The following is a 22,775-nucleotide window of genomic DNA, read 5'->3' as shown; positions in this document are numbered from 1 at the left end:
TCTATGTTGTGATAAATATAAGAAAAAGGGTCCCAGCTCCAATCCCTGTGTACACAACTCATCACAAACTTCCAATCGGAAAAGCATCTTTCCACCACTATCTTCTGCCTCCCATCAACAAGCCACTTTTGGGACAAATTAGTCTGCTTGCCTTGGATCTCATGTGCCTTTCTCAACCTTCTGGACCAGCCTATCATGCAGGACCTTGTCAAATGCCTTAAAGTTCCCATGGGCAAAGTCTACCATTCTTTAATTACCTCCTTAAAAAACTTCACTCACCCCATACAAAGCTTGACTATCCCTGATTGGCCCCTGCCTTTCCAAGTATACATAAATCCTATCACTTAGGATTACTCCAGTAACTTCCCTACTACTGAGGCTCACTGGTTACAAGTAAAAATCTCGGTCAGGGCCCCAGCTATGTCCTCCCTTGCTTCACATAGCAACCTAAGATAGATATTATTCCAGCTGTGGGAATTTATGAACCCTTATGCATCCCATGACATCTAACACCTCCTCCAGATTGTCCACGTATCCCTCCCTGAACTCATTGTCTTCCATGTACTTCTCCTTGGTGAATACAGATGAAAAGTATTTATTGAGGACCTTTCCCACATCCACTGTCTCTGCACAGATTACCTCTTTGGTACCTAAGGGGACCCACTCTTTCTCTGACTACTTCATTGGCTCCTGCTATACTTACAGAATGTCTTGGGATTCTCTTTAATCTTACTTGCCAAAGATATGTCATGGATCCTTTATGCCCTCTTAATTTCTTTAACTTCTCTCCTATACAGTCTATCTCCTCAAGACATTCTTTTGATTCCAGTTGCCTTTAATTGCCATGGACTTCCTTTTTTTCCTGATCAAATCTTCAATACCCTTTGTTATCCAAGGTTTCCTAATTTTACCAGTCTTCCTGTTGCTTTCGGCACAAGGACCTGCTCTCAATCTACTTCCGTCAGGTCCTCTCTTACAGTATTGCAATCAGCCTCCTCCTAATTCAGAACCTTAACGTGAAGGCCAACCTTATCCCTTTTCATCAATCAGCTGGAGTCTCTTTTATCTCCTTATCCTGCTCCAGAACTACCAAGAAACATACAGAATTACAAATATGCTTCCCAGGTGTTTCTCCCACCAGCTTCCACCACCTGCCTAGTTTCATTTCCTAAGATATAAGCACAGTCCCATCTTCAGTAGGATTGTGCTAACAATTTACTAATTCTTCATAATAATTGATGAATCATATATCACTCCTGATACTCTTCTTCACTTGCAATTTCTTCTCTAACATCATCCCAACCTCACCTTCAACAACAACTTCACACGCAGTGTCAGCAAGACCAAGGAATTGATTATGGACTTCAGGAAGGGGAGGTTGGAAGAACACACACCAGGCATTGAATTAGGTCAGCGGTGGAAAGGGTGAGCAGCTTCAAGTTCCTGGGCGTCAACACCTCAGAAGCTCTATCTCGGGCCCAACATATTGCTGCAATCACAAAGAAGGAATGCCAACGGCTCTACTTCATTAGGAGTTTGAGGAGATTTGGCATGTCACCAAAACCATTTGCAGATCTCTACAGATGTAGGGTGGAGAGCATTCTGAGGGGCACAATGCTCCCCACCACTGAAGACATCTTCAAGAGGAGGTGCCTCAAGAAGGCGGCATCCATCACCAAGGACCTTCACTATCCGGGACATGCCCTCTTCACATTACCACCATCACTGCGCTATTTAATTTTCTAACTTTACAGTAATTTTTATGTCTTGCACTGTACTGTTGGCAAAACAACAAACTATCAGCGATAGATAAACCTGACCGAGTTTTCTAGAAGCCGCACGGCGCGCATGCTCAGAGAACAAACGACGGTCGAGGGGCCGACGCCCCCTCGCGGCGCGAACGTCCGCGCGGTCCAACGACTGCCGCGGCGCGAGTGCTCGAGCGGCGCGCATGCCCACTGAGCGCGGCGATGGCCGCGAGCCCTCCCGCCGTGCGCCGGGTGGGTGTGACCGGTAGATTGTGGCGTCACGTCCGGTGGTTTGGGTCGGCGGGAGAAGGTGCTTCTCGAGTTTTCTGGAAGATTTGTTAGTGTGACGGGGCCGTCGGGTCAGGTCAGTGCAGGTCGGAGGGAGCTGGGTCTGTCTCAGAACCGGGCGAGGGGTGAGGGGGTTATAGCTGTGCAGGGCGATGGATGTTCGGCCTTCGCTCTCCGAGGCCGCATTGGGCCTTGGAATTAGGAAAGTTGTGTGGAGCTGCCTGCAGCCTCCGGGCTCGGCTGCTGAAGCGGGGGTCGAGCCGGCGGTGGCACCCCCCCCCACCTCACAGGCGGGGATTTTAGGCACTCGGCTGCACCGTGCTGACTAATATGTCTGTTTGTTTGTGTATGTACGTTGAAAAGCCCTGTGCAGGTGTCAGTCCGGCTGCCGCCGAAGTGGACGCCGAGTGAAGCTGCAGAGCCGCCTCCCTTGCAGAACGGGCCATGTTGTGTTGGGGAAACACGTCGTTCGGACAACTTGGACTGGGTGGCATCGATGAGGAGGTCGTTCTAGAACCGAGGACCTGCGAATTCTTCCAAAGCAGAAGGGTTCAAGATGTGGGATGTGGTCGTAGGCATACTGTTTTTGTGCTGGATGATGGCACTGTTTATACGTGCGGATGCAATGATCAGGGGCAGCTGGGACATGAAAAAGCAAGAAAACGACCAGGTAAGTCTGCAAGTTTCAATAAACAGGTTTTCGCGTACTGTTTGTTCTTTTGACAACTTTAGGCAGCTGATTTTTCCCTTAGCTGTCATTTTAAATTCACTACAAGAATCCAAGCTTGCACAACGGTTGAGAAGAATTGGCAGAAGCTAACTGGGAATGTACAGTAGGGTAATCAGTGTCGATGGAGGAAAAGAAATCAAACTATTAAATGCCTCATGTAGAACTTGCTGCTGTCAGTATCTGTGAATGTACCTAAATGTGCAATGAAGTGTACTCTGTTTACTGTCTTGTTGAAAACATTTATTTGCTGATGCTTATTAGTTTGTTGTCTCCTTTCTGGAGTACAGTTCCATAAGTGTATTATATGGCTACATGTGAGTTACAATGAACTGTTATTAACATGAGCATTTTTGTTATTTCTATTTCCATACATGCATTTTAAAACAGCGACTTTAAAAGGTGACTTGCTGAGGTTAACCACAGTTGATGCCTAAGTGAACTCAGCACAGATGAACATTGAGCCAAGTTGCTATTCTATGTCTTGTGCTCACTGATGACATTTGCTGTGACATCAACAAATGTAAATGTCAGCTAGATTACTGCCACAAGAGCACTTGTATCCACATCAGTGCAATTTCTAGTATTTTTATCCAATAAACTTTGCACAAATCACAGTATATAAGGATACGTAATTGATGTCAAATCCATAGCCTTTGAGGTAACTAAATTTAGGTATATTGCATTGATGGAGATCTTCAACATTGATTAGGAAGTTGTGAGCATGCTATGTTGGCATCAGAAGCATGGCAACACTTGTGGGCTGCCCCCAGAACACTCTACGCAAAAGATGTATTTCACTGTGTGTACCCATGTACATGTGGCCAATAAAGATATCTTATCTGATGACGTGGGGAATGAATCAAACACGGGCAAGGAAATTTCTCGCTAGTTACTGCCAACTGTCCTCTTTCAGAAGGTAAGTCAGTAATTCTTCATGTCAAATTTCAAATGAAGCTCAGAGTAGTGAGGGCACAGAATGTACTCTTAGGTAGGGATTTCCATGTTCTTCATCAGGAGCAGTTTTGCAGCATCACCATTCACAACGGTAGCTTAAATCTTGAAGGACATAGCTGAAGGACTAGATCTGGTATGGGAAATTGTGGAACCAGCAGGAGAGGAAAAACTACTTGACCTCTTTCTCACCAATCTACCTGTCGCAGATGCATCTGAAACGTGACGATATTAGTGACCATCACACAGTCCTTGAAGTCTTATCTTCAAGAGGAGGTCATCCTTCTTTGCATTTTGTGACGTAGAAGCTCAAAACCAGACAACTGTAGGAAACTATTTCATCATCAGTAGTAGCGCTATTTACTTTTGACTTAAAGCCTGCAGGCCAGCCCTAACTCTTTGAGTATACCAGCAGCAGTTACGTGCTTACTTGGAAAGCTACAAAACAAGACTCATATCCTGCATTCTACAGGCAAAGCTATGCAATCCCACTAACCAACAGATCAATTCAAAACTCTACAGCTCTGCTCCATTTAGTCTTGAATTGCAGTGAACAATTATAGAACTTTTAGCCTCCTCAAATATCCTTAATAATAAGAGTGGTGCACAGCAAATGAATGCAAAAGTAAAAGCTGATATGTTGATAACAATCCTCTGCCAAAAGTAGCACATGGGTGACCCATCTTGGTCTGTGCCATTGTAGAAGGCATTCTTTAGCCACTAGTTCCACATCAAATCAAGGTATGCAGAGACACAACAAAGAGCTGATCTAGTGTATCTGCAACATTAGAACAGTACAATGAAATGTGAAAAGTTGCCCAATTATGCCTGTTCATAGAAAGTAGAATAAATTCAACTTGGTCAATCAAACCAAAGTCACAGGGAATGTCATGCAAGGAGTTTAGAATATTGTCGTCAAGTGCCCTTGTTAAAATAAAACCTGCTCACTGATGTTCAGTTTTGATTTTGCCAGGACTCCTTACCTCCAGAGTTTATTTGTAACTTTGGTCCTAATGTGGATAAAAGAACTGAATTCCAGAGGTGAGGTGACAATGACTGTTGTTGACATTAGGTGGCATTTGACTGTGTATACCATCCAAGCCCAAAGAAGTCTCAGATAAAGGTGTCTATGGGCTATGTTAACTCAAAGGAAGCTGATTATGCTTGGTGGGAGGGGAGGGGAGGGGAGGGGGGAAGGGGGCGTGGAATATGGTGGAAAGTGGCAAATAAAATTCGCATCAAGCAAGTTCCTGGTGATGACCATCTCCAGCAGCTGAGTCTAACTGCCTTGGCCTATGTCATTTTCATTACCATATCCCCTAACATGAGCATCTGTGGTGAGCTAGGTAGCAGGAGTGCCCACCACGTCCACACTGATCAGTGGGGATCCAGCTGTATTAATCCTTCCAGCATTTGGCTTATAGGCTTGTATGCTGAGATGGTTCAAGTGCTCATCGAGAACTCTGCTTCACCACTCTCCCAGGCAGTGTATTCCAGATGGTTTGTCTGTCCTGGTGCTCTGGAGGGGAAGGATTCTCCTTGCTGCAACGCAAGAGGCCATTCAGCCCATCAGGTCCACGTGAGCTCCCACCAGAGTAAATCCCATCCATTCCCCAGCTCCTTGGATTTTTTTTTAATATGTTGAAGATGTTAGGTAGAGAGGGGGAGAGAGAGAAAAAGTAAACAACCTAAGGGATATGTGTGTCATAGCCATGAAGTACAAATCAGAGATGTGGCTCAAACCTAAAACCAAAGTGAGAATCCTGGAAATATTCAGCAAATCAGGCAGTGTGGGTGGAGGGGAAAAAAAAAACAACTGAATTAATATTGCAGATCAGGAACTGGCCTGTTCTGACACACATAGGGAAAGTAAATTATCTGAAATAGTTGAAATCAATATTGATTTCATATTCCTTGAGATTCTGTTCCTCAAGCTTACTTTGGGCCTCAATGGAATAATGTGGACGACCACATGCAGCCAAACAAGAGTGGGATGGAAAATTAAATTAAGTCCAAAGGGAAGCAAGGTAGAACGAGGTGTTACCAATGTTTCGTCAAAGTCTGTGAGCTTGTAATTCATTTTGGTTAATAGCTTATCCCTTGAGATAGAAATAGCGAAGGGAAGAAAACGAGGAGAAGGGTCAGATAAAAGCCATGTGAAAGTGAGCAAAGTGAAAATTGGCAGCAAAAGTAATGATATTGTCGAGTTGATGTACAAATACCATAATCAGCACCGAAAGGTCATCAGTGTTCTTCAGAAGGAGTAGAGGGAAGGGTAGTACTGAAACAAGGATTGTTTTACATATGCTCATAATGTGTGTTGCTCCAGATTTCCAGCATCTGCCGTCTCTTGTGTCTCCTTGTTTCACATATCACAGGACAGGCATGACTTGGGCCAATGTGAGTTCCCATTGATAAACTTTTGATTCAAAGAAAATGAATTGAGTTGAAGGAGAAGTTATTCAATACGAGAACAAGTTTAGCCAGGCAAATGAGTGTGGTAGTGGGATACTTTTTTTAGATTGGTCATCCTGGTGTAAAATAGAGGTATGGAGGAATTGAATATTCCTGGTGAAGATGTGCTGGTTGGAACCAGGAAACTGTCAAAGCAGTTGAGTACATCAGAAGTGTCATGAAAGCTAAATGGTAAGGTACTGGACGTACGGAATAAGAATACATCCAAGGTAAGAAGAAAAACATTTTGTAGGACAAGAGCAGACTGAAACAATGGACAGTCCATCTTGGGGACTTGTGGAATAGATAGAAGTGGGTTCTGTGCGATAAGGGGTCAATTAATCCACGGAAGTTCCAGTGGCCTGTCTCTTTTAATTTTTCTACTTGCTCACTTTTCCAGATCTGATAAATGGTCATTGACCCTTAACTCAAGACTTGTATCAGTCTTTGAGCATCGTTAATTGATTCCTAACTTTGGACCTGACAGGGAGCACTCTAATTTTTAAACTCTCCCCCAACTCCTACTACCAGTCCTACACTTCACAAGAATTGTTTATTTTTATCCACTATTTCAATTCTCCTGAGTATCATAAAAGTATGAATCAAATTATATTATAACATCCTAAATTGCAGGGAATTTGTGTCATCATCCCTGTAGTTTAACCTTTGAAGACTGTGTATCATTCTGATAAATCTATGCTGCTTTCTTACTGAGATGTGCTGTCTAGCTCAGCTCAGATGCTTAGTTATATTCTAACAAGAGCTCTGTGCGCTTATATATTCCAGCATTCCATTGGCTGCCCTTATATGCTGTACACGACTTTGGCATTTTGTTTTTTTTTTGAATGATAAATCTTTGAATTTCTGCTACTACCAGGTTTACAATAATTAAAGTACAGATTTCTATTCTTGGTTCAAAGTCCATTACCTTACATTTGCCTTTAAGTTCCATTTCTTACACTTTTCCCTGTATTATTCATTAAAGTACTGTTAAACAACAATTTCTTTTCCCCGTAGTTTGCCTCTTATTGTTACATGTCTCTGGTCTGGTGAAGTATCCCCATTTTTGTTAAGCTAGCTCCGAACTGCCACTTGGCAGCAGAAGCAGTGTAGGGATTTTCAGGTGACCTCTCTCTCCTTTGTCATTACAGCACATTGCACAATCCAATTAATGCTTAACTGAGTGTCAAAATCTTCATGTCTGGGGAGAAACCACGTGCACTACATTTGAAATGGGAAGCTCGTTGGGTATTTAGTTGCCACTATGACTGTGCAGAGGAAGTCCAGAGTCTCGTGTCCTCTGTCTTTTATTTCTTTTTTGCTTGGCTGACTAGGATCTCCAGATGTCTGCCAGTGTTTTTCTAAGAAGATCCATACTGTTGGTCGTGGTGATTTAAGGCATCACATGTGATTTAAGGCATCTCACTTGCTTGGTCATCTGCATGGATGAAGTTATTTGTATTTGGGTAGATTGAATCTGATCTGACTTACAGCTGAATTGAAAGTGAGAATTAAATCGTAGAAGTTCAGAAGTAAATGATCTGAGTGAGGAAAGGTTTAGTGCAGCTAGAAAGAGTATAGAAAAAAATTTGACCAAGTTGCCAGTACTCAACGGAATGAGACATAAAGAGAGGTTGAGCATGCTAGGACTTTATTCATTGGAGTGTAGGAGAATGAGGGGTGATCTTAGAGAGGTGTATAAAATCATGAGGGGTACAGATAGGACGAATCACATGGTTTTTTTTCCAGGTTCAGGGAATCAAGAACTAGAGGGCATGGGTTTAAGGGGAGAGATTTAATAGGAACCAGGGAGGCAACTGTTTCACCCGGAGGGTGGTTTGTATATGGAATGAGCTGCCAGAGGAAGTACTTGAGGCAGTACATTAATACATTTTTTAAAAAAAGCACTTGGACAGGTACGTGGATAGGAAATGTTCAGTGGGAAATGGGCCAAACAAAGGCAAATTGAGCTAGCTTAGATGGGCATCTTGGTTGGCATGGACTGATTGGGCCAAAGGGCCTGTTTCCGTGCTGTATGACTCCAAAACTATCATGAGGCTGATAACACCCTAGTAGTTCTCATTGAAAATCTCAAGTGAATGTAAGAGTTCAGAAGATGTTCAAATAAAATATAAATTACAAGAGAGCAATTATTTTAGAGAGAGAGCCTCCTGGCCCAAAAAAGTGGATTCTGAGGCAAATATGGCAAAATAAGAATTCAGCATTATGTTAAAAGAAAAATGAATTTGAATAAGAGGGCATTTAACAACAAATAAACACCATCATCTCTCCAGAGTAGCTATATTATTACTTGTTGAATGTTTATAATATTTTGTAGCGGTTGCTACCGCGGAATAAAACAAGACTCTACTCGGAGGATTGCCAAACAGAACTGGTTTATTTTCCCGCCTTGCGCGGGCCCTTTAAGGGAGAATGTTCCCGCCCAAAACAACCAGCAATGACGTAAGTCCTACGTCATCAGGACTTTCCCGCGCACGGGTTCTCCCCGTCGCTTGGAAAGACGAGGCCCGCCGCCATCTTGGGCCTCGTCGCTCCGACGCCGCGCGACCCGACTGCCGAGCCGGTTCGCCCGACTAGACGGTGAGTCGCCACACAACCCCCCCCAGAACTGGCGAGACAGTCCCCAAGGTCCGTGGGCTGTGCCAGCTGCCGCTTAGGGGGGCGGCCTCTGCGTCGCGGCGTGGCAACCTCGACAGGCTGTTGCAGATCCAAATGGGCCGGTTTGAGGCAGTCCGCCGTGAAAACCTGTTCTCTGCCTCCAATGTAGCGGTTGCTACCGCGGAATAAAACAAGACTCTACTCAGAGGATTGCCAAACAGAACTGGTTTATTTTCCCGCCTTGCGCGGGCCCTTTAAGGGAGAATGTTCCCGCCCAAAACAACTGGCAATGACGTAAGTCCTACGTCATCAGGACTTTCCCGCGCGCGGGTTCTCCCCGTCGCTTGGAAAGACGAGGCCCGCCGCCATCTTGGGCCTCGTCGCTCCGATGCCGTGCGACCCGACTGCCGAGCCGGTTCGCCCGACTAGACGGTGAGTCGCCACAATTTCAATTTTTATATAATTGTATTAAATCTTATACTGCAAAACACAGCAATACTTTAATACCTACAGTATATCAATTTCTAGTCACATCTTTTAAACAGATTATCTTGAAATGCTAATGCAGGGCTGCAACTTAGAACAACCTTTGAGATCTTGTGGTGGGGAATGGGCGCAGTTGGTCTGAATAGAATATTGGGAATGCTGATAGATTATTGATTTTTTTCTTCTAACTGTCTGAAAACAATTTGGTAGACTGCCATTATGTTCCATTCTCAAGTATGTGATACCAAGTTCCATGTTGTGGTGTAATTGACAATTCTATTTTCCCAAAATCCAGGCATTTATTTTGGTTACCTGTTTTACGTTGCTTCTCTAAATAAAGTTAGCAGTCATGAAATACAAAGAAGGCAACTGAAGTACCTGAAGTGAATGATAGAACTGCTTTTTAATGTTACTACCTGTGTTAGTTTTGAGTAGAGTATATTGCATCTATGAGGAATAAAACTGGTGTATCATTGTGATCATTAACATTTTTTAATAACTTTTCTATAGCCATTACATTTATTTACCCAATACATGCATGCCTGTATTTAACAAAAAATATGCTTTAGGGTATTCAGAAATGTGAATTCAATATGGTTTGAACTACAAAAATAAATATACCATAGAACTAAAGTGTAAAATACCTTCCAGACAGTCTTGCATTGAATTGAGTTCCCAAAAGAAACGTGTGGAATAAAGTTAGTTGCATTGTCAATTAGTTCTAAAATAGAAGTTGTCTAAATCTATATAGTTATAAAGTTAAACATCTGGCTTAAAGAGTGAAGTGGGAGAAGTAGGTTTTGATTCATGGGACAGTGATACAAGCACCAGGGAGAGGGTAGGGTTCAAGTGAAGCAAAGTTTAAGGACAGAAAGGAAGGAAGAAGGGGTAGAGTGTTTATTGGTAATAGTGCATCATTTAACAAATTCAATTGAAGGAAAAGTGGCAGTGAAAATTAAAGATATTGAATGAAGCATTCATAACAAAATAAATGAATTAATAACACAGTCTGGCTTCATACTTATTTCAAATATGATTAACATCCTAGACAAGGTTAGGAATTAAATTTTTAAGTTACTAGCACTGACAGCCTTTTAATGTAATTTTACAGTCTATCTTAGACAATTCAGTCTTCATACCCACATAATTGGTTTCACTTAATTCAAGACTTTTGTTTCTAGTTGGTTTGGATCTTTATTGAAGTGCATGCAAAATTTTATCAGACTGTGAACAGTTTACCCTCATTGATCTCATAGGAGATTACAACCAACCTGGTCTTGTTCCACGAGGTCTATGGTGGCTTTGAAGAATTGTTCCTGGAAATTGTCTTGAATGTATTCTTGGAACTTGCCCTCAAAACTACTTTTCCAGATTTCATTTAAATATTCTACTGGAAGACTATTATTTTATGTTTGCTGTGCTTTGTTTTTAATTTGTTTGTCTCTTCAGTTGTGTTGCTACTGATATGTGCATGCAAACTCTCCAGCAGGGGTTTATATCCTTTTGCATTGCCCATCTCTGGCCCTATCTTTTCTGCTTAGTCAAGGCATGATCATTTCTTGCTACAGCTGTGTGTCATTGTTTGTCATCAGGAACATCCACCTTTTCTTTTGATGGAATGTGAAGAGTCTACAAAGGAATATGCACTGTTTATCTCTACCCATACAATTTCTACATCCCCTTCTAAGCTATGCTCATCTCTCTCTACAGCCTTTATGCTATCTTTTGCTATCAAGGGGATCCACTTCATGTTTCCTTTGAGGTAGATGTGGAGTTTACTTGGGAATATAGATAATTAATGGTAAATGGGGTACAGTACAGAAGATTTGAGTTGTTAATTTTTGTTGAAAGAATAAACTTGGAATACTTTATGAAATTGTAAGAAACCAGTAAATATTACTGTACGAGTGGATTTTTGTGTGTTGTGCGTTCATGAGATGTAGAAAGTGAGTTCGCATGTACAGCAAGTAATTAGGATGGGATATAGTATATTGGCCTGTGTTGCAAGGGGTTGATATACAAAAATAAATTGGGCTGGGATTATACAGGGCTTTGGTAAATCCTCATTTGGAATTGATTTGATTTGGTTTCCATGCCAAAAGCAATATATAGGCATCCCAAAGAAAACAGTGCAGAAAAGATTTAATAGACTGATTCCTGGATGAAGATGTTGTGCTGTTAAGGGATATTGAATAAGATTAGTATGTAGTTACTAGAGTTTAGCAGGGCAAAAGATTATCTATTTGAGACACATAAGGTAGTAAGGATTGATAAGGAAGAGGCTGCGTAGCTGTTCCCTCTAGTTGGAGAGTTGAGGACCAGGAAACATGCTTAGAGCTTAATAGTTTGTTTTTGGAGGCATTATAAAATCATTGCATGCTGCTCCCATGTTAAATGGATTCCACTGAAAATGGTTGTAATTGTGGTACAAGTACTGGAAATATTGTTATTTTTTAAATGCTTCCATGTTTGGGGAACAGCACAGGCCACAATGGCTGCACTGAATTTCAAGCAGCTGCTAGAGTTAGCTATGCAGCCATCATTGCAGAGTTTCAGCATTAAAAGGGAGTTTTCTATGGCAGGCTAACATCAGGAATTCACAGAGGTGAGAGGGACAGCAAAGGAAAAGAGATGAGGACCTCAGTTCAGAGACCATAACCTATAAATATTAGTGAATGAAATTGATGCCGAGAGAGTTGCTGTACACTAGCAGGATCAGGATTTTCTCTAGGGGAGCTGTTCATCACAGATAGTATGAGCTCTGAGATCCTGGTGATTAGGAGTAGTGCTCTATGCAATGTGGAGCAATGCAGGAAAAGGTGCATGATGTTAGTTAACAGCTAAAACACTGAAAACTCAGTCATTCTACTATTAAATACAGCTCTTTAACAACTCCACATGCTTTTATCTCCACTTCCACTAACACACTATAAACAACCCAGTCCCACTCCACTAACCTACAGTCGCTCATGCATTCTACTCTACCTACACTATTAGGTTTGTGTACTATACATGCAGTTGCTAATTCAAGAATATAATTTGTTGATTAAAAAATGTCTCCTCTTCATATTTTGGGAAGTACAATTCTGGTTGGCACTTCACAGGAAGGATGTGGTAGCATTAGAGGACGTGCAGAAGAGATTCCCAGGATGTTGGAAAGCTGTAGTTGGAAGGAGAGATTGGAATTATTCTCACTGGAACGTAGGAGACTGAGGAATGACCTTCAGAAGGTTTACAAACTAATGAGGGGTATAGACAGGATAGATGATTAGAATCTTTTTCCTGGGGGAGTCTAGAACTAGAGGCACAGGTTTAAGGTGAGAGGTTAGAAATTGAAAGGAGATCTGAAGGATGAGTTTTTCCACAGGGTGGTGGTTATCCAGAATGAGCCCCCAGAGAAGGTGGTAGAGGCAGATACTACTACAACATTTAAAAGACAATTGGACAGGTTCTTGGATTGGAAAGGAGAAGAATTCAGGCCTAATGCAGACAAATGGGATTAGCATTACAAGGGCCAGTTTCTGTGCTGTATGATTCAAAGATGTGTACCAATAGGAGGGAGATAATAAGATGGGAGGTGGCCCCTCACATGCTGATTGCCTCACATGGCTATAGGTGATACAGTCCCAAACTGAAGTCAGTGCTAAGAAGCCTGACCATGTTTATGGTAAGCATGTCTCTTGTGTCCCTTCTTCATCAAACCATCCCCTGAAGTTTCTGCCCATTTCCACCAGAATCAACATCCTTGCAAAGTTATTTGTGCATATTTATTGTAATTTATTCTAGGACATGACAGGTTCCCCATCCCACCACCAAAAATAATGCCAGCCCAACAGAAGATGAGGAGGATCAGTAGTTATATAAAGCCGAGGATGATGATGATGATGATGAAGAACATACTGCATCAATGTAACTAGCATACTAAGAACCACTTTAAAAGGGGCACTCTAAGATAATAAAATAAAGAGGTAGGTAGCTTGGTAAGCAATACCTGGTGGGAGGTATAGGGAAACCAATATGGCAACTTGCCAAACGGGGAGCCCTGGAGAACTGAATAACTACCATGATAGGGAAACATTTGTGAGAAGACTGGTGCAGGTGCATAATGAAGTGACTAGCCTATCTTACTGAATGCATTAGTTGGGATGGAATGTGGAGAAGTCCATTGCCCACCTATCACAGAGGTTATGTTGTCCCGATTTTGAGTTCCCACTTCTGCCCGCTGCAAAGTAACAGTGCCACAAAGTTGATTCAATAAAATGCGTTTATTAGCAGTATACTGCGGGAGAATTCTCCTCAAACTCTCATGTAGAGTCTTTATCTGAGGTCTCTGCAGTCCAAAGCAGCAGACAATATCTGTATAAATTACTGTCACGCACACTTAATGAATTCGGCTCCACGAGTTTCGATCGGGCCTCAGAGAACCAAAGACAGACATTGCACCTATTGTCCAACATAATTGAGTTATAATCAAGAGATTCAAAGACAGGTATCAACCTCATTGTTTAAAACAAGCTTTCTCCAGTCTGCTTATTGCACCCACCACCCTTACCGTCTAGTATATTGGCCTGCCACCAAGGTCCCGGACACAGCAATTATCACCTAGCTTGAGTCAGTAGCTTGCCTGCTCTTGCTTGCAAGTTATTTTTTCATCAGCTATATGTATAGATACAGTCAGTCACAGTTTCTTAACCCTTTACTTCCTCAGTTATACCTCCATTTGGAAGGTGGCACAAACTGTCAGTTCAAGGACATGTTGACGGTAACGTGCTGCAGTGGCTATTGGGTCAAGCAAAGTGTTGTGGAGAAACGAGGCCATCCAGTCTCAGTGCTTCCATACTGATTCAGGCTGACCCAATCACAGTTCTGCTTTATTACCCAGGACCAGATTGCTGTTTTCCATGAATAGGGCTGTGAGATTATTGTTCTTCCTCTTATAACCTCTTGCTACAAAAGAGTTTGGAATAGAGTGTCTATTTTGGGAGTCTGGTGTCAGGCATGAGAATGACCTGGCCTGCCCAACGTGACAAAATGTGACGAGGAGCTCAGTAAAGGGATGTTGGCCTGGAAGAGAACACTGACATTGTTTCAACTAACCTTCCAGTGAATATAAAGATTTTTGCTGAGAAAGCATTGGTAGTATTTTCCCAGGTCCAAATTTGAAAAGTATAGGGAAGGGCAGGTTTCACTGCTGTGTGGTAGACTGATTTTTTGCGCCAGATGTGAGATTGATTTGCAAATACCCTTTTCCTCAATTGACCAAAGACTGTGCTGGCACCACAAAGCTTTGATGTCTGTTTTCACCAAGAGGTGGCTCCAAGATTTGGGAAATGGTCCACATTTTCCATGGTCTCACTATGAGCCTTTATTGTTGGAGAGCAATGTGGTGCAACAAAGGCAGGTTGTAGAAGACCTTTGTTTTGCAGATGTTAAATGTCAGGCCTGTCCTCTCATGCTTCAGTGAAAGCATCCATTATGGCTTCAAGCTAGGCATCTGAACATGTACAAACATCATCTACATACTGCAGCTAGACTACTGAGGTTTTGATTCTGGAGGAACAGATATTTGCCAGTCATGAGCTTCTCTATCGTGTAACAACAGAGAGATACAAGAGTTGGACATTCCTCCATTGGAAACTGAGCAGATAGTAAGAAAGCAGGAATGGAACATTTGGTTTGGGTCTGGAGATTGAAACAATAACAGTTGGTCAGGGTCACAGGAGATCAGAGCATCATTGTCCTTCCAATCCCCAAGAGGTTTCACTAACATTGTGGAGTTTGATATTGCTATCCCTCCCTTGACTATGACTTCATTATGCTATGTCCTGGTGGATTCCATGAGTCAAGTGTTTTCAATTTCCAATCACTTTGCACATCTGTGTTTGAGCAAGAATGATGTTGTTGAACAATACCTGTTGAGGTCAGTTTTTCCAAGAATCAATCACATTAAAACCAAGGTAATGTCAGTATAGAGACACGAGACTGTGGATGCTGGAATCTGAAGCAAAAATTGAGTTGCAGTAGGAACTCGGCAGATCAGGCAGCACCTGTGGAGGGAAATAGTTGATGTTTTGGGTCAAGACCCTTCTGGATGGAAGGAGTAGAGGGGTGATGGCCAGTGTGAAGAAGTGAGGGATAGAGGTGGGGCAAGAACAGGAAAGCAATGTGGATCCAGGTGAGGAAGCATTGATTGGATATTTTTGTTGGAAGTGAGGAAGCAGATGGAGGGAAGGGTGGAGATAGTGATGGAGGCTGGGAGGTGCTAAGTGGAGACAACAAAAGCCTGCATATTATGGAATCTGAAAAGAAAGGAAGGGTGAAGAGTGGAACCAAATAAGGCCTGGAAGGTGGGCAGATAGGAACAGTGGAGGGAGGGGATAGGGGACCCAGTGGGAGAAATGTGTGGGTGATGGGCAGATGAAGAAGTTGGGGGAGGGGAAAAACTGGGTAATGGGGGGCATGGAGTGGATTTGGGTGTGTGGAGAGAACCTGAGTAGATCAGAAGGAGAAAGGGACAGAGGGGGAGCAGGTTCTCTGAAATTGGAGAATTCAATGTTCACTGCCAATGGGTTGTGGACTACCCAGGCAGAATAAGAAGTGATGTTCTTTTGGTTTGAATTTGACCTCCTGCTGGCACTGGAGGAGGCCAAGGACAAACAAGTCTGTGTGGGAATGGGAAGGGAAATTAAAATGCCTTGCAGCGGAGAGCTCCATTGCAGATAGAGCACAGGTGCTTGGCAAAGCAGTCGCCTAGTCTGCGCTTAGTGTCACCAATATAAAGAGCAATAGATGAGGTTGAGGGAGTTGCATGTGAATTTCTGTCTCACCTAGAAGAGCTGATTAGGTCCTTGGATGGAGATGAGGGAGGAAGTGTAGGGACAGGTGTTGCATCTCCCGTGGTTGCAGAGGAAAATGCCTGGGAAGGGGGAGGGATGAGCAAACCAGGAAGTCCCAGAGACTGTGGAAGGCAGAAAGGGGAGAAATTGACTGATGATGGGATCACATTGTAGCTGGCAAAAATGTCAAAGAATAATGTACTGGATGTAGAGGCTGGTGGGGTGAAAGATGAGGACCAAGGGAACTCTATCCCTGTTTTGTTGGGGGCTGGGGGAAGTGTGGTGAGAGCCGAAGTGTGAGAAATGAAGGAAATGCAAATAAGGTTTCTATCAACTGCAGTCAATATTAAGCAACAAACCATCTACTGGAGGAACTCAGCAGGTTGAGCAGCATCTGTGGGGGGCAGAGAATTGTCAATGTTTCAGGTTGAAAGCCTGCATCAGAACTAATAGTGGAGAGGGAAGAAAGCCAGAATAAAGAGGGTAGAGGTAATAAAGAGGGTAGAGGTAATAAAGAGGTAAGGGCTAGTGATGAGTGGTGGACTGAGGAGGGGTTTGCCTGTTGTTTTTGCCTGCTCTGGCCCCACTGAACTTATCTCCTCATACCTTGACTCTCCTGTTTCCTTATACCCTCGTCCAGTCCTTTCCCACTTACATCCAGGACACCTTGCATTTTTTTTGTACAACTTCTGATTCGTTGGCCATAACCGCCTCATCTTCACTATGGATGTCCGATCTTTAAACACCTCCATCCCCCATAAGGAAGGTCTTAAAGCCCTCCACTTCTTTCTGCAACAAAAACCCAACCAGTTCAGCTTCAGCATTTCATCTGCCTGGCCCCTCCCCTACTTGGGTCAATTTTCCCGTCATCTTTCACCCTTCCTCTCTCCACCAATCACTGCTGGCCCCTGTCTCACCACTCTCCATCACCTCTCTGTACTGGTTACATCCTGTGTTTCAGTCCTGATGCAGGTTTTCGACCGGAAACGTTGATAGTTCCTTTTCCCCCACAAATGCTGCTCAACCTGATGAATTTCTCCAGCAGATTGTTTATTGCTTCAGATTCCAGCATCTGTCATCTTGTGTCGCCGTCAATATTTATGTACTTAAGCAAAGTTTGATCATGTGTTGCAGACTTATCTCCAGATAATTTGAATATGGACCTTACCTTTAGCCAAACTTTTCAATGCGACTTATGTATAACAGAGTTTACAGGGGTGCCTCGGATTAAGTCACTTCGACAACAACAGTCGAGGGTTACTCTCTACTGAGTTCATTAATCTGATTATAACAGTCCAGGGAAAATCTGGTTCCCATGAATTGCTGCAAAGCTATGTACAGTGGCATGCAAAAGTTTGGGCACCCCTGGTCAAAATTTCTCTTAGTGTGAATAGTTAAGTGAGTAGAAGATGAACTGATCTCCAAAAGTCATAAAGTTAAAGATGAAACATTCTTTTCAACATTTCAAGCAAGATTAGTGTATTATTTTTGTTTTGTACAATTTTAGAGTGAAAAAAGGAAAGGAGCACCATGCAAAAGTTTGGGCACCCCAAGAAATTTGAGCTCTCAGACGCATTGATAGGATGCAGAGATGGGCTGAGAAGTGGCAGATGGAGTTCAATCCAGAGAAGTGTGAGGTGGTACACTTTGGAAGGACAAACTCCAAGGCGGAGTACAAGGTTAATGGCAATATTCTGGGTAGTGTGGAAGAGCAGAGGGATCTGGGGGTTCATATCTACAGATCCCTGAAAATTGCCTCGCAGGTGGATAGGGTAGTTAAGAAAGCTTATGGGATGTTAGCATTCATAAGTCATGGGATCGAGTTTAAGAGCCCCAAGGTGATGATGCAGCTCTACAAAACTCTGGTTAGATCACACTTGGAGTACTGCGTCCAGTTCTGATCGCCTCATTATAGGAAGGATGTGGAAGTGTTGGAAAGGGTGCAGAGGAAATTTATCAGGATGCTGCCTGGTTTAGAGAGTATGGATTATGAGGAGAGACTAAGGGAGCTTGGGCTTTACTCTTTGGAGAGAAGGAGGATGAGAGGAGACATGATAGAGATGTACAAAATATTGAGAGGAATAGATAGAGTACAGAGCCAGTTTCTCTTTCCCAGGGCACCAATGCTCAATACAAGAGGACATGGCTTTAAAGTAATGGGTGGGAAGTTCAAGGGAGATATCAGAGGGAGTTTTTTTTACCCAGAGAGTGGTTAGGGCATGGAATGCGCTGCCTGGGGCAGTGATGGAGGCAGGTACATTGGTCAAGTTCAAGAGATTGCTAGATAAGCACATGGAGGAATCTAAAGTGGAGGGATATGTGGGGGGAAGGGGTTAGATAGTTTTTTTAAGGCGAGGTTTAAAGGTTGGCACAACGTTGTGGGTTGAAGGGCCTGTATTGTGCTGTACTTTCTACGATTCCTTTTACCAAGGTCTCAGACCTTCATTAGCTTGTTAGGGCTATGGCTTGTTCGCAGTCATTGTTAGGAAAGGCCAGGTGATGCAAATTTCAAAGCTTCATAAATACCCTGAGTCCTCAAACATTGTCCCAACAATCAGCAGCCATGGGCTCCTCTAAGCAGCTGCCTAGCACTCTGAAAGGTAAAATAAATGATGCCCACAAAGCAGGAGAAGGCTATAAGAAGATAGCAAAGTGTTTTCAGGTAGCCTTTTCCTCAGTTCGTAATGTAATTAAGAAATGGCAGTTAACAGGAACGGTTGACATCTGGAAGACCAAGAAAACTTTCCGAGAGAACTGCTGGTAGAATTGCTAGAAAGGCAAATCAAAATCCCCGTTTGACTGCAAAAGACCTTCAGGAAGATTTAGCAAACTCTGGAGTGGCGTTGCACTGTTCTACTGTGCAGCGACACCTGCATAAGTATGACCTTCATGGAAGAGTCATCAGAAGGAAACCTTTCCTGCGTCCTCACCACAAAATTCAGCGTCAGAAGTTTGCAAAGGAACAAATAAACAAGCCTGATGCATTTTGAAAACAAGTCCTGTGGACTGATGAAGTTAAAATAGAACATTTTGGCCGCAATGAGCAAAGGTATGTTTGGAGAAAAAAGGGTGCAGAATTTCATGAAAAGAACACCTCTCCAACTGTTAAGCACGGGGATGGATCGATCATGCTTTGGGCTTGTGTTGCAGCCAGTGGTGCGGGGAACATTTCACTGGTAGAGTGAAGAATGAATTCAATTAAATGCCAGCAAATTCTGGAAGCAAAAATCACGCCATCTGTAAAAAAAAAAGCTGAAGATGAAAAGAGGATGGCTTCTACAACAGGATAACAATCCTAAACACCTCTCAAAATCCACAATGGACTACCTCAAGAGGCACAAGCTGAAGGTTTTGTCATGGCCCTCACTGTCCCCTGATCTAAATGTCATCGAAAATCTGTGGATAGACATCAAAAGAGCAGTGCATGCAAGACAGCCCAAGAATCTCACAGAACTAGAAGCCTTTTGCAAGGAAGGATGGGTGGAAATCCCCCAAACACGAATTGAAAGACTCTTAGCTGGCTACAGAAGGCGTTTACAAGCTGCGATACTTGCCAAAGGGGTTACTAAGTACTGACCATGCAGGGTGCCCAAACTTTTGCTTTGGGCCTTTTTCCTTTTTTGTTATTTTGAAACTGTAAAAGATGGAAATAAAAAAAGTAATCTTGCTTAAAATATTAAAGGAAAGTGTCATCTTTAACTTTATGCCTTTTGGAAATCAGGTCATTTTTTACTTGTTTAGCTATTCGCAGTAACAGAAATTTTGACCAGGGGTGCCCAGAATTTTGCATACCACTGTATGTGCTTGGTGTGAAGATGTAATAACTACTGCCAATAGATTTAAAGTTGGATCAATAGGGATCTGTTGTGCTGTTAACTGGCACCAATGAGTGCAATTACTTTAAGGGCATGTCATGACTTACCATGAGAAGACTGCAGTTGTGTTTTTGTAACTGAGCAGATTTATTGATGATAATTAGCAATCCCTGATAGGAGCATCTTATCCTTATGAGGTAAAATGCTTCCACCTACTTTAGTGTTCATTAGTTACTGCAACCATGGATCCAGCCATTTTCTTTGTGGATCTTCTTATTTAACACATGTGACACTCTGGTGCCTTTAAATCATTGTTGCTAAATTCATACGTAATGCTTGAGAAGGCTTCATTGGCAAGAAGAAGCTGGGTGCTTTTATTGACAATCATGTATTGCATAATTCATCAGACTTCCTTGGGATTCCAGCAGGATTTCTTCCCCCATCCTCTGCTTCCTATGGGCAACAATCCCTGATCCAATTTTGATTTTTCTCTTGTTATCTGGACATTGATAATCATAGCATGGAATGTAGAGTGTGACCACGTGATGTTCCTAATGGAAGTAGAAGATAGTACTTGTTGCCCCAGATTCAACCATCATGAAAGATTTCTATGAAAGATTTCTGGCAAAGGAAGGAAGAAATGAAGGCATTATCTGAGCTGCTTAGAAGGAACGAATCAAGTGAGCTTCCAAGATAAATTGAGGGTGAGAAAATTCATGTGGTCAATGAATCTTTTAATTTTTTTTGAAGAGGTTCAGGTTCTGAAGGGAAGCTTGGATTGTTTCTTCAGAGCAACTGATTACAGCGGGACTGTGGTAAAATTGGCAAATCCACATGCTTGCAAAAACCACATTCTTGATGCTGAAGGAAAAGTAGAGGAATTACTTTATCCTTGAGAATAGAGCATCAGTAAGCTCTCTAATACTGCTGTAATTAGCAAACTGAAATATGGCACACATCAGCTGCTACTGCCTGGAATATTCCTGAGGCTGGGAAGATGAGAATGGCATTGATCTTAGCCTCCAGAGGCAGAGCAGACCAGCCGAGTGTCTGCTCAGAAAATATCACGTCTCACTGATAACTGCCTTGATAAACAGCCTGTAGGCACATTGCTCCTCAGATACTGAGATTGATGTATCTGCCCCTGTAGGCACTCTTCAGTGGGGATAGGTCTCGGAACATGTGATTCTGGGTCCCTACATGGACCTCTTCCTCTTGGGCACCTGCAACATCTGGCATGAAGCTGCCACTCAAAACGCACTGGAAATGGCATCACCATGCAAACATGTAGTAAGTTGATCATGAGGGCCAGTTTTAAAGTAGACCTCGATTGGTGAAGAAGGGGTTTGGCAGTCAGGGCATTAAGTACAGGAGTTGGGAAATTATGTTGCAGTTATATAAGATGTTGGTGAGGCCGCACTTGGAGTATTGTGTACAGTTTTGGTCACCCTGTTAGAGGAAAGATATTAATAAACCTGAAAGAGTGCAGAGAAGATATACCAGGATGTTGTCTGGACTTGGGGGCTTGAGTTACAAGGAGAGGTTGCATAGACTAGGACTTTATTCCCTGGATAGTAGGAGATTGAGGGCTGACCTGATAGAGGTATGTAAGATCATGAGGGGCACAGAGTGAAAGCACATTGTCTTTTTTCCCAGGGAGAGTGTGCTAAAAACAAGAGGGCATAGGTTTAAGATCAAAGATGAGAGATTTAAAAGGGACATCTGGGGCAGCTTCTTCACGCAAAGAGAGGTGTGCATTTGGAATGCACTGCCAGAAATAGTGGTTGGGGTGGTCACATTAGCCACATTTAAAAGCCATCTGGATATGTACATGGACACGAGAGATTTAGAGGGCTGTGGGCCAAATGTGGGCAGATGGGTCTAGCTTGCTGGGCAACACAGTCGGCATGGATGGGTTGGATTTGAGGACCTGTTTCCATGCTGTATGACTCTGTGATTTGTCTTTGGTGGCAATGAGTTATTTTGAGTCTGTAAACACAGACTGGAGCAGAAACAAATAAAGAATGAGCAAAGGCTTTAACTATGATCATTATTAGTTTTTGTAAGAAGGTATTGGAAAAATAGTAGGACTTGAGAATGAATCTGTCTCAACAGTCATAAAAATAGTAAAGAAAGACTTGGTTATAATTTTTTAAAAGTTCTTATTCTAGAATTGTGATGTTAGACTAAAAATGCCAATAACACACCACTATTTAAACAGGAACAACACACCTGCCAGCTTGTAGGGCAGAAGGATCTCTGAATGAAGTGAATTAACACCTAAACAAATGTAATCTGTTACTTTCTTATAACTTAGTTATATTCTGCTGCCTTACTATTGATCTTGATAACAAGATTTGTAATAAGATAAACATTGATTTAAACTGGAAAATGTTGGAGATGCACAGTTGGTCAGATGATAAATTGGCAAGCAGGACTGATTTAACAATGGAGATCAATGACCCATTTACAGAACTGAAAACCAATGCATCTTTTAAGTAGAACCAGAATGGGGTGGTGAAGGTTGGTGAGGGAGGTGCATTGGTGTTGCACAACAGGAGAGAACAATTTTGAGTGTTGGAATGATTAATTGGTTAAAGTGATTGCATTGAGTTGTATTAAGACAAATAAAGAACTAAAAATGAGTTTCAGTAAGCTCTAAATGGCAACAATGGGAAGTGGGATGATGAACCAAACTGGCAGGCACTCAATGATTCATCATCTTGACAAAGGTAAATATTGTCAAAGTCGGAGATATGAATAGCTTAATTAAAAGGCCAATTATACTAGAATAGTGGATAGTCTCAATTGATCAAGAGAAACATCCTACACGTTTCGTTACAAATTG

General features: G+C 42.5%; 1 protein-coding gene across 2 annotated transcripts in view; it reads left to right on the top strand.

Annotated features, from left to right (window-relative positions):
• Positions 1 to 2,025: 2,025 nt before the first annotated feature.
• Positions 2,026 to 22,775, top strand: part of herc4 (HECT and RLD domain containing E3 ubiquitin protein ligase 4) — a 69,418-nt gene continuing 48,668 nt past the window's right edge. For both annotated transcript variants that reach the window (XR_007957287.1, XM_052027569.1), the window contains exons 1-2: positions 2,026 to 2,112; positions 2,400 to 2,706. Coding sequence is in view for 1 of the 2 variants with exons in the window: in XM_052027569.1 (XP_051883529.1) it covers positions 2,481 to 2,706 (226 nt within the window). In the remaining variant the exon portion in view is untranslated. The remainder of the gene's footprint in view (positions 2,113 to 2,399; positions 2,707 to 22,775) is intronic.

The sequence above is a fragment of the Pristis pectinata genome, chromosome 12 (genome assembly GCF_009764475.1).
Source record: "Pristis pectinata isolate sPriPec2 chromosome 12, sPriPec2.1.pri, whole genome shotgun sequence".
Taxonomy (NCBI): Eukaryota; Metazoa; Chordata; class Chondrichthyes; order Rhinopristiformes; family Pristidae; genus Pristis; species Pristis pectinata.
The sequence above is the reverse complement of the archived record's forward strand: the minus strand, read 5'-3'. Positions and strand labels throughout refer to the sequence as shown.